The following is a 13,044-nucleotide window of genomic DNA, read 5'->3' on the forward strand; positions in this document are numbered from 1 at the left end:
GTAATACACATACACACACGCACAGTACACAGGTAACACACACACATGCATAGAACACAGGTAACACACACATGCACAGTACACAGGTAACACACACATTTGTACAGTACACAGGTAACACACACATACATGCACAGTACACAGGTAACACACATGCACAGTACACAGGTAACACACACATATGTACAGTACACAGGTAACGCACACAGTACACAGGTAACACACATACAGGTCACATATATCTCACACACACATACAGTACACGAGTATATACACATATGTACAGTACACAGGTAACACACACACACACAGAGTACACGAGTATATACACCCTGGTGTACGGTATTTCCACGCACCTCTATCGCAAGAGCAGGCTCACATGGCACAGTATCCTACGGAAGCTCTCAGGACAAATCTAATACCAGGTGGAGCTCGCAGTTCTTGCGTGGCATCAGAGAAATCAACTGACCAGGCCCACTACATGGCGGGTAACACAGGGGGCGTGGACTGGTCTCATCTCCGGCATGTCAGCTAGTTGCCTGGTAATCGAGATGTGTTACTACAGGCGCAGGCTGCCTACATGTTACTGCTCACAGTGACTCCTCCCCCTGCTGCTCTGACTCCACAGATGCAGGCGCTGGGAGGTAAAGCGTGACGGTCACAGTGCAGCAGTGGATGGGGGGGGGTGACTCCATCATGTCACTCCCCTTGTGAGTGGCACCCGGGGCGGCCACCCCCCCTTGGTACGCCTCTGATCTGCGCTAACCTTCCACTGCCATGACTGCTCGGGAGGGGTGGGGTGGAAGGAGCAGTACCAGCTCCATCAGCAGCCTGAGTCTACAATCGCTGATGAGTAGATTTCTTCACCCGCATAGTGAAGCAACTCATCAGCAGCAGATAGACCTGGAGCAGGACTTTAACCAGCAGGTGGTGGCATACCTTGACATGACCCTGCCAACCCACTTTGAAGATCCACTGGAGTTCTGGGCAGCCAAACTTGATTTGTGGCCCCAACTAGCAGAGTTTGCCCTGGAAAAGCTTTATGGCCAGTAGTGTGCCATCAGAGCAGCGGCCATAGTAACCCCAGGGAGAACTCGTCTGTCCACGAAAAATGTGGAGAGACTGACCTTTGTCAAGATGAATCGGGCATGGATCAGCCAGGATTTTCACCCACCTATGCCTGATGCATCAGATTAGATTGACCATGGTGCCACATCAACACTTCATATTTAAGGTGCATCTCCCCAGTTACAGAAATTTCTCCGCATCAGACCACAAATAAGTATTGAGGATATGCATTAGCAAAAACTTTTCTTAGGATAAAATATATGGACCCATATTTTTTTATATTTAACCCCTTAAGGACCGGAGGTTTTTCCGTTTTTGCATTTTCGTTTTTTGCTCCTTGCCTTTAAAAAATCATAACTTTTTCAAATTTACACCTAAAAATCCATATGATGGCTTATTTTTTGCGCCACCAATTCTACTTTGTAATGACGTTAGTCATTTTGCCCAAAAATCTATGGTGAAGCGGGAAAAAAAATCATTGTGCGACAAAATTGAAAAAAAAACGCTGTTTTGTAACTTTTGGGGGCTTCCGTTTCTACGTAGTACATTTTTCGGTAAAAATGACACCTGATATGTATTCTGTAGGTCCATACGATTAAAATGATACCCTACTTATATAGGTTTGATTTTGTCGGACATCTGGAAAAAATCATAACTACATGCAGGAAAATTAATACGTTTAAAATTGTCATCTTCTGACCCCTATAACTTTTTTATTTTTCCGTGTATGGGGCGGTATGAGCGCTCATTTTTTGCGCCGTGATCTGAAGTTTTTAATGGTACCATTTTTGCATTGATAGGACTTATTGATCACTTTTTATTCATTTTTAAATGATATAAAAAGTGACCAAAAATGCACTATTTTGGACTTTGGAATTTTTTTGCGCGCACGCCATTGACCGAGCGGTTTAATTAATGATATATTTTTATAATTCGAACATTTCCGCACGCGGTGATACCACATATGTTTATTTTTATTTTTATTTACACTGTGTTTTTTTTTTTATTGGAAAAGGGGGGTGATTCAAACTTTTAATAGGGGAGGAGTTAAATGATGTTTATTCACTTTTTTTTTCACTTTTTTTTTGCAGTGTTATAGGTCCCATAGGGACCTATAACACTGCACACACTGATCTTCTATGTTGATCACTGGTTTCTCATAAGAAACCAGTGATCAACGATTCTGCCGGATGACTGCTCATGCCTGGATCTCAGGCACTGAGCAGTCATTCGGCGATCGGACAGCGAGGAGGCAGGTAGGGGCCCTCCCGCTGTCCTGTCAGCTGTTCGGGATGCCGCGATTAGCCGCGGCTATCCCGAACAGCCCGACTGAGCTAGCCGGGAACTTTCACTTTCACTTTTAGCCGCGCGGCTCAGCTTTGAGCGCGCGGCTAAAGGGTTAATAGCGCGCGGCGCCGCGATCGGTGCTGCGCGCTAATAGAGGCGGGTCCCGGCTTCACTATGACGCCGGGCCCGCCATGATATGACGCGGGGTTACTGTGTAACCCCGCGTTATATCAGAAGAGCAGGACCAAGGATGTACCGGTACGTCCTTGGTCCTTAAGGGGTTAGGAAAAGGAAAGGTGTGCAAAAAACACCATGTGCCATCTACACCACCAAGTATTGATGTGATGTAAAGACCTCTAAAAGGTGGAAGGGACTATTGTAACTATTGGGGGTAAAAACTTCCCCTGTAAGGCCCTCCTCTCGCATTATTAATTCCCTTCTTGGCAAGTGTTACTCCCCCTCACAGTAACATCTCCCTATATCCACCTACAAACACTGCCATTTCCCTGGGTTTTAGGTGGAAATAGGGAGTGTTTCCTGTGTGGGCCACCCTTTTTAGGGCAAGTTACACTTGCCAAGAAGGGAATTAATAAGACGAGAGTATGGCCTTACAGGAGAATTTTTTACCCTGACCTGCTACAATGGACAATACGTTGTTCCCATCCACCTTTTTGAGCAAAGTGTTACTCGTCTTAAAAAGGACGGCTCCACACAGGAACCTTTCCCTATTTTCACCTAAAAACCCTGTGAAATGGCAGTGTTTGTAGGGGGAAATAGGGAGAGGTTCCTGTGTGGGGACACCAAGAAGGAAATTAATAGTGCGTGAGTAGGGCCTTACAGGCAAAGTTTTTACCCCCTCCCGTTACATTTATTCATTTGTTGTTACCTTCCACCTTTTAGAGGTCTTTGCATCACATCAAAACTTGGTGGTGTAGGTGGCACATGGTGTTTTTTGCATACCTTTCCTTTTGTTAAATAATAAAAAAAAAAAATTTTGGGTACATATATTGTATCCTAAGAATATTATTAAAAGTAAAGTTTTACGTAATGCATATCCTCAAAACTTACTTGTGCACACTAACACTTTTACAAAAGACAGCCGGTGGCTCCTCATGCTGCCGCCATCTCCAGGCTGTGTCATATAGCCACTATATGGTCTCCTCATGCTTCCGCCACCTCCAGGCTGTGTCATTCAGCCACTCTATGGTCCCCTCATGCTTCCGCCAGCTCCAGGCTGTCATTCTTCCACTATATGGTCTCCTCATGCTGCTGCCACCTCCAGGTTGTGTCATTCAACCACTATATGCTCTCCTCTTGCTGCTGCCAACTCCAGGCTGTTCCATTCAGCCACTATATGGTCTACTCATGCTTCTGCCACCTCCAGGCTGTGTCATTTAGCCACTATATGGTCCCCTCATGCTGCCGCCTACTCCAGACTGTGTCATTCAGGCACTATATGGTCTCCTCATGCTGCCACCACCTCTAGGCTTTGTCATTCAGCCACTATATGGTCTCTTCTTGCTGCCGTCAACTCCAGGCTGTGTTATTTAGCCACTATATGGTCTTCTCTTGTTGTCGCCAACTCCAGGCTGTGTCATTTTGAGAGATTCTGGTCTCCTCATGCTGCTGTCACCTCCAGGCTGTGTTACTGTGCCGCCATGTGGTCTTCTCATGCTGCTGTCACATTAAATATTACTTTCTAGGTTCATCTATTTGAAATATTGCAATTGTGCGGCCCTATGGTCTCGTCAGGCTTTTGCCTCCTCCACGCTGTGTCATTCAGGCACTATATGGTCTCCTTATGCTGCCGCCAACTCCACGCTGTGTCATTCAGCCTCTATATGGGCTCTTCGTACTGATGCTACCTCCAATGTGCCACTTTGCAACAGTGATTCTAATAGCGATGCCACTAATCTGCATGTCAAACTGAATAATAGTATTATTTCACTAACACAACTATGTGTGTTACAGCAAGGCAAATTGTTCTACACCCATATTGAGGCTCTCTGTAGCCCAGAAATAACCATTTTCAATAGTGATTCACCGCAAATAAATTCGGACTGAACCAAATTTTTTCAAAAAAATTCCCTCATCTCTAGTGCAGATCTACTAGATCGGCACTTGTAAAGGTTACAGATCTGCCCCTGTAACTCCACACTATAGCTGTCCCTAACAGGGACAGGAGGGTTCACGCCATGTATGGAAAAAACTGTGTTTACAGCCTTGGGACGTTTAGCAACATAGCATGTGGAATTTTCAAAATAATTCAATTAGAAATTTGTTTTCCATTTTTTGGTTTCGTATGAACAAAGCAAAAGAAAACAAAAACATTTAATCCCTAACAACCCCCTTAAATGTATATTTCATGTTATCTCAATGCCATGTGGAGATAATTATGATAAACTGGAAAGCCAAGGCTCAATTTGGGTTGTTCTTGTCAGTTATAATGTTGTAAATTTTCCTTTTAGAATAATAGGTTATGAAAACCTATGTGACAACTAATTGGCTAAAAACTGGATGAAAAGTGGCAGTATTCTTATAGAAGAAACTGAGCAAAACAAATGAGCAGATTCTGATACCATATTCAAATAATGAAATCTAATAATAGTTCTTTGTATGTTCATCCAGGAAAATGGCATCTTGGACTGAATAAAGAACAGAGAGATGACTTTTACCACCATCCTCTTAATCATGGGTTTGATTATTTTTATGGAACAACAGTGACACATTTACGAGACTGCATCCCGGGAAATGGCAGTGTATTTCAAGCTGGAGCAGCTCAGTTTCTAAAGAGGACACTTGTAATTGCTGTAATAACACTCTTCACGCTTATTTTCCTCAACTACAACAGGTTCCTCAAAATACCCAGGAAAGTTTTTGAATATGTTTTTTTATGCCTCATCATTTTTGTTGGACCAGTGATTTTCTTTTTCTGGAAATTTCAATATTTAAATTGCTTTTTGATGAGAAATTACCAGGTTATCCAACAACCAGTAGTATATGAGAATCTAACCCAAAGGATGACAAGTGAAGCTGTCAAGTTCATACTAAGGTATGTGTTTAAACTGTAATGTATGTAATAACTTTTAAACAAATGATGTTTTAAAATTATACTTAACTGCAAATAGTTTATATTGTGCATACTGTTCCTATGCCCAACTATGTATCTCCAAGGTTACTGATTACAAACTTAATGAATGGTCTAATCCTAAAGTTATAGCCTTTAGCTTCTTAATGGCCACCATTATGTGTTTTTATGGGTGTTATTAAAGAGAAATTGACAACCCCACTATGCTGAATATACAAGTGGTTAGTGCAGGTGATCCTGGGTAAAACATATTATCTACTCCCATACATTCAGCCATTCCAGAGATAAGCACAGTCTTATGCAAAATGACCTCTAAACTGCAATGGAGGTGGGTCTGAAGACTATAGGCACCTCTGAAGCCATTCACTGCGTCCTGTTTATGCTGCCCTGCTTCTCAAGGAGAAGGAGATGAATATTGATGAGTGGGACTGCGCAAGCAGGACACAGTGGATGGAGTCAGAGGTGCAGATAGTCTTCACACCTGCCTCCAGTACAGTTAAGAGGTCATTTGCATATTGCAAGATTGTGCTATATCTTGGGTACAGCTGAATGGATCAGGGTAGGGAATACATAGTTTTACTCAGGATAACCCACACTAACCATTTGTATATTTAGGTTAGTGGGGTTGACCCATATGTTAGTTTTTCTTTAAGGGGTTTTAATTTTGGGCTCCATGTTTCTACAGCACTCTGAAAGATCATCCACTTGTGGCTGAAATTTGGTGGTTTGCCTGGCTGTCAGAGACAGCCAGACATCAACAAGCAAAAACTTTATTTTACTGTTTCATCCTTCATAATCACTTTTTTGATGATTCATGGGTGGCTGGTCACACGACTATACTGCAGGGTCTAACTAGACCCAACACAGCCCTGGAATTTTCTGACCTGAATAAGCATCATGCATAGACAAACTCCTGCCTCTAATGCAATGGCCTTAACTAGAGCATATAATATATATTAAAATAAGTTACATTTTTATTTAACATTTTTTATTTAACTACATTCAAAGAAATAGTTTAAATCTTAAACAAATGTGTGTTTACTTTATTATACTTAAAAATACCAAATTTGCATATATAAAAATTTTGATTGGTTAGATCTAGGTACAAGATCTAGGTACTAAGCATTTTGTCCATTTGTTGCTTATTAGCACTGCTTGGCTCTGCTTTGAGAGTGCCGATGGGTGCAGGATAGAAACAAATAGGCATATTAGCTCTTTTTCAGTCATAAGGGATAAATAAATACCCTTTTAATAAACAGTGATTGTTAAATAGCACATTGTATTTTAACATTTAAATATAATCTGACAGCTAGTTCACAGAACTAAACCCAGAATACTGGATTATAGAGCAGGTGAAGAACTGTAAAATGAAGGGGTTACTCACTGAAATATGTTCACTAGGTGCTGCGTCATTCTTGTAAATAGTTTTATTTCTAATGTGCCCCAGCGTGCATTGTAAACGTGGAGCCCGCAGGCCAAGTTCCCTTCTCCTACATAATCCTCTGTCGGCCCCATCCCTGTCCCCTTTATTGTTATGCATATAAAGCCGAAGCAGTGCTCTGCTCTCTTTGCTCTCAGCTGTGGCCTTCAGAGGCATGATAATGAAGGGGAAGGGGCCAAAAGGGAATTATATAGGAGACAGGGGAGCTCCTCCAGCTGGATCCCTGCCTCCATCTTGTACTTGGGCACTTTGGGAATTAAACTATTAACAAGAAGAAAGCAGCACCTACTGAACGTATTTCAGTGAGTAACCCCTCTTTTAACAGCTATAAGTAAACTGGGTTTAGTATGGATGAACTAGCTGTCAGATTCTCTTTAACTTTAAATGTGTAAAGTACTTATTCATTGTATTGTATTAGTTGTATTTTGTATTTTTGTAGACTAGATATAAGCAGAAACAAAGAATTTCATACGGTGATAACAAAAAATAAATGCTGTAAACTAATAATTCACACATGGAGGAGTAGCACATCATTTTTAATGTGTTGTAGGCAGGAACAGGTGGGTCTAAGCTCTGTCATGAAGGCTAATGTGACCCACACGTACTATAAGGCTTATCTCATTTTGTGGTATATTACAACTAACATATTAATTTTCATTGTTGCTATGATGCTATGATCTAGATGAACTATTAACAGGAAAGTATAATGTATACTAAAAGTAGAGCTGAATAGTAGACCTGTAAAAACTATATAGTAATGTTTTCCAAAGTTCTACAGCCTAAAACTGATTGTAATAAAAACAGTAGTAACTGTTTATGGTAGATTTGTATGGTAGATTTGCATGAATTTCTGAAGTAGTCCCATTTTTTTTGAATGGTGTTGAATAAATATAAAAGCTTTCTGCCAAAACAGCCCCATACAGATTGAATGGATGTTTCAGTTGCAGAAGTTACTATGTCTATTGTGAATATACCTTTACCATTTATTTAAACATTTTTTAAAGCTTGAACCTTAAAATGCATCAGTTGGTTTAAAAGATTTTTAAAAGCCTGCAAGATTTTGTTACATTAACTCTTCAGAGCTGTGGCAATGTAATTTTAGTGCTATCACTGCTGTTATAGAGTCCCTAAGAGTCCCATACATAGTGCACAGCAATTTCCCATTCTCTACATTTTAGGTGGCTGGATTGGAACTGGGATGTTTGCCACAAGTACTCACATAGTTACTTCCTCCCTTCCTTGTCTAGACAATCACAGCATAGCTATAATCCTTATTACTGTGACCCAACATAGTGCTACTATGACCTAGTCAAGAAAAAACATTTCAAATGGATTGTTTTGCATATTTAACATTAGGAATGGGTTTAGTCTATTAGTCTATCTATAGGGACCATCTGTTGAGCATATGCAGAATATAAAATCCAATTCAAATACCCTATTAAAATCAAAAAACCCTATTTGAGTTACTAGATTGTTCCCAATTTAGGGTCCTTATCAAATCTGCAGAACAGAGAGCTCCTACACAGAAAATATCTTAGTCGGGAGAACTATGTAATTTTTTTTTTTTTTATTGTAATTTTTATTTCCCCTATGGTGCTGCATGACTAAGGTTATGTATTGCTTCCCAACTTATAATAATTTGCATGTAAATGTCGCCAGTTAGGACAGATAGGTTGGTTTCTAGTTGGAAGATTTTTTTTTCCGCTTTACTATTGCCATCTTTTTAAATAGGTCACCTCTTAGGCTTATCAATTCAATTTGCTTTCAAGAGTAAACAGTTTAGTTTTTCATTATAATTTAAGTTATCAAACAAATAAGCAAAGCTATGTACAGAGACATCAATCTGTGAGACTCTGATGAAGATTCACACAGCTCAATGACCACTGGAATTAAATGAGCAATTTTGCCTGCCCGTTAATTGTAAATAGATTAAGTGTTCTCCTTTTTTGCTGTCGCACAGAAAAAAGAAAAATCAATATACATTTCTTAAGCTCCCCAGACTCTTTTATACATATTTACAAATAAAGTGGAAATATTATGCGCCGCAGGTAGCTTACAGCAGTGAAATACTGGAAAATGACTTGATTGACAGGTTAGTTAGGGGTTGTACTGCATGTAATTACTCGACCATGTTACTTCCATTAATTTACTCTCTAGGAGTTTTACAATAATATAAAATGTGAACGGATAGTAATTAATGTACTTTAAATTTTAATGCATTTATTGCTTAAGTATTCACAATAAATGGCCTAATTTGCAGACACTTCAGATTTCATAAAGGTCAGGAAATGCCATGCTTAACCTTTAGAATTAGCAAAGCATGTAGCATGCACTTGTTCATTTGAGAACAGTGCTTTCTTCAAAGTCAAAGGGCTTTATTTTCCAGTTATGAGAGGCTATTAAAGCTCATTGGCTATGGCAGACTCACTAATCATAATTTTTAATGCAGTGAAGAATTGAAGTAATGAAATGTTTTGAAATAAAGCATATAGAAATCACCTTTTCCTTTTATATTAAGCCAGGTTTCAATAATTCTCTGTAAAGAAGAATTTGTTCTCACTACAAAGTCAAACTAATTGTCTTTTTTTTTCTTTTTTGCTCTTTCCTCTACTGCGTTATGTACATCTTGAATTATGGTAATCAGACAGTCAATGGTGGGACACCAAAGACCCCTAAATGCATGTCGTATGCGTAATTAAATTGCAGCACATCTATTTATCTCTATATTGTTTAGGACCATTTTATTTGTGGAGCAAACAGGGCAGCTGCACTGTCCCCCATGCTCCTGAGGTATGAGTATTTCTGGCTCAGCCACAACATTGGGAAGTATGCTACATTTCCTCTTCTTGATTTGACCTGTTCCCCTGTACAATTCCTGAAGCCATCAACATCACTAGTCCGTTTACAGATGCAATGTACAGATGTGGCCACTCTTATCTTTTCTTTACTTAACAAAGGATTAAGATTTTTTAATAGAAGTAATTTACAAATCTGTTTAACTTTCTGGCACCAGATGATTAAAAAAAAAAAAAAGTTTTCCACCGGAGTACCCCTTTAACCCCTTCACGACGAGCGACGTACATGTACGGCGCCGCGAAGTGTCACTTGGCGCGCGCCGACGTACATGTACGTCACGGGGTTCCGGGAGCGCCGCGTCGCCGGGAGCGGTGATCGGACCTGGATGACTGCTGTTATCTAACAGCAGGCATCCCGGCACATCGCCGAGGGGGGGTCCTGAGACCCCCCCATGACCGCGATGCGCGCAAATCGCAGGTCAATTCAGACCTGCGATCTGCGCGATTCCGGGTCATACGGGTCACTGGTGACCCGGTGACCCGGAAAATAAGAGGGATCGTAGGTGTCCGAGACACCCTCGATCCCCCTAAAGGGATAGGAGTTTGGTGGCAGGGTTGCCACCCCTCCTATCCCTGCTATTGGTCGGCCGAGCGACCGACCGATAGCAGACTGGGGGAGGGGGGGTTAAAGTTCGGTTCCCCCGCTTTGCCCACCTATCGGTGTCCGGGCAAAACGGGGGAACCGTCCAGGGAGGGTCGGCGCCGATCCCGGATCGTGATCCTCCATGCGGGGATCCCCAACGTGCGGCGGCGGCGGCGGCTTCCGGGTCCTGCTAGGTGAGTTGTTGCCTAGCAACATCCGGAGGGCCACAGTTTACAGTGGTCTCTAAACCGTGGCCCTCCAGATGTTGCAAAACTACAACTCCCAGCATGCCCAGACAGCTGTTTGCTGTGTGGGCATGCTGGGACTTGTAGTTTTGCAATATTTAGAGGGGTTCAGGTTGTAGATCACTAAGTGGTCTCAAACTGTAGCCCTCCAGATGTTGCAAAACTACAACTCTCAGCATGCACAGACAGCAGTTTGCTGTCTGGGCATGCTGAGAGTTGTAGTTTTGCAACAACTGGAGGGCCACAGTTTTGAGACCACTGGACAGTGATTTACAACTTGAACCCCTCTAAATCTTGCAAAATTACAACTCCCAACATTCAGGAACAGCATAAGGCTGTCTTGGCATGCTGGTAGTTGTACTTGCGTACTTACGCAATCAGTACATGCTGGGAGTTGCAGTTTTGCAACAGCTGGAGGCACACTGGTTGGAAAATAATGAGTTAGGTCATAGAACCTAACTCAAGGTTTTCCAGCCAGTGTGCCTCCAGCTGTTGCAAAACTACAACTCCCAGCATGCATGGTCTGTCAGTGCATGCTGGGAGTTGTAGTTTTGACCCACCTCCCGTGTGAATGTACAGGCTACATTCACACTGGCGGCAGATTACAGTGAGTTCCCCGCTGCAAATTTGAGCTGCGGCAAATTTTCCGCCACAGCTCAAACTCCTAGCGGGAGACTCAGTGTAATCTGCCGCCAGTGTGAATGTAACCTAAAAACACTACACTAACATAAAATAAAGAGTAAAACACTACATATACACACGTACACTGCTCCCCCCACCCCCCTTCTCCAATAAAAATGAAAAACGTATTGTATGGCAGTGTTTCTAAGATGGAGCCTCCAGCTGTTGCAAAACAAAAACTCCCAGCATTTCTGGACAGCAATTGACTGTCCAAGCATCCTGGGAGTTTAGCAACAGCTGGAGGCACCCTGTTTGGGAATCACTGGCATAGAATACCCCTATGTCCACCCCTATGCAAGTCCCTAATTCAGGCCTCAAATGCGCATGGCGCTCTCTCACTTTGGAGCCCTGTCGTATTTCAAGGCAACAGAATAGGGTCACATATGGGGTATCGCCATACTCGGAAGAAATTGCCTAACAAATTTTGGGGGGCTTTTTCTCCTTTTACCCCTTATGAAAAGGAACAGTTGGGGTCTACACCAGCATGTTAGTGTAAAAAAATAAAAATTTTTACACTAACATGCTGGTGTTGCCCTATACTTTTCATTTTCACAAGAGGTAAAAGGGAAAAACGCCCCCCAAAATTTGTAACACAATTTCTCCCGAGTACGGAGATACCCCATATGTGGGCGCAAAGTGCTCTGGGGGCGCACAACAAGGCCCAGAAGGGAGAGTGCGCCATGTACATTTGAGGTGATTTGCACAGAGGTGGCTGATTGTTACAGCGGTTCTGACAAACGCAAAAAAAAAAACACACCCACATGTGACCCCATTTTGAAAACTACACCCCTCACGGATTGTAATAAGGGGTGCAGTGAGAATTTACACCCCACAGGTGTCTGACGGATCTTTGGAACAGTGGTCCGTGAAAATGAAAAATTTTGCACAGCCCACTGTTCCAAAGATCTGTCATACACCAGTGGGGGGTAAATGCTCACTGTACCCCTCATTACATTCTGTGAGGGGTCTAGTTTCCAAAATGGTATGCCATGTGGGGGTTATTTTGCTGTTCTGGCACCATAGGGGCTTCCTAAATGCGACATGCCCCCGAGCAAAATTTGCTCTCAAAAAGCCAAATATGACGCCTTCCCTTCTGAGCATTGTAGTTCGCCCGTAGTGCACTTCAGGTCCACTTATGGGGTACCTCCATACTCAGAAGAGATGGGGTTACAAATTTTGGGGGGTCTTTTCTGCTATTAACCCTTGCAAAAATGTGAAATTTGGGGGGAAACCCACATTTTAGTGAATTTAATTTTTTTTTTACATATGCAAAAGTCGTGAAACACCTGTGGGGTATTAAGGCTCACTTTATCCTTGTTACGTTCCTCAAGGGGTCTAGTTTCCAAAATGGTATGACATGTGTTTTTTTTGCTGTTCTGGCACCATAGGGGCTTCCTAAATGCGACATGCCCCCGAGCAAAATTTGCTCTCAAAAAGCCAAATATGACGCCTTCCCTTCTGAGCATTGTAGTTCGCCCGTAGTGCACTTCAGGTCCACTTATGGGGTACCTCCATACTCAGAAGAGATGGGGTTACAAATTTTGGGGGGTCTTTTCTGGTATTAACCATTTAAAAAATGTGAAATTTGGGGGAAAACCAACATTTTAGTGAAATTATTATTATTTTTTTTTTACATATGCAAAAGTCGTGAAACACATGTGGGGTATTAAGGCTCACTTTATTCCTTGTTATGTTCCTCAAGGGGTCTAGTTTCCAAAATGGTATGCCATGTGTTTTTTTTTTTTTGCTGTTCTGGCACCATAGGGGCTTCCTAAAGGTGACATGCCCCCCAAAAA

General features: G+C 42.0%; 1 protein-coding gene across 5 annotated transcripts in view; it reads left to right on the forward strand.

The window, feature by feature from the left end:
- Positions 1–13,044, forward strand: part of STS (steroid sulfatase) — a 254,228-nt gene that overhangs the window by 73,468 nt on the left and 167,716 nt on the right. For all 5 annotated transcript variants that reach the window (XM_056558853.1, XM_056558856.1, XM_056558855.1 and 2 more), the window contains one exon: positions 4,984–5,407. In XM_056558853.1, the coding sequence (XP_056414828.1) occupies positions 4,984–5,407 (424 nt within the window). The remainder of the gene's footprint in view (positions 1–4,983; positions 5,408–13,044) is intronic.

Source organism: Hyla sarda, chromosome 2 (assembly GCF_029499605.1).
Source record: "Hyla sarda isolate aHylSar1 chromosome 2, aHylSar1.hap1, whole genome shotgun sequence".
NCBI classification, from domain to species: Eukaryota; Metazoa; Chordata; class Amphibia; order Anura; family Hylidae; genus Hyla; species Hyla sarda.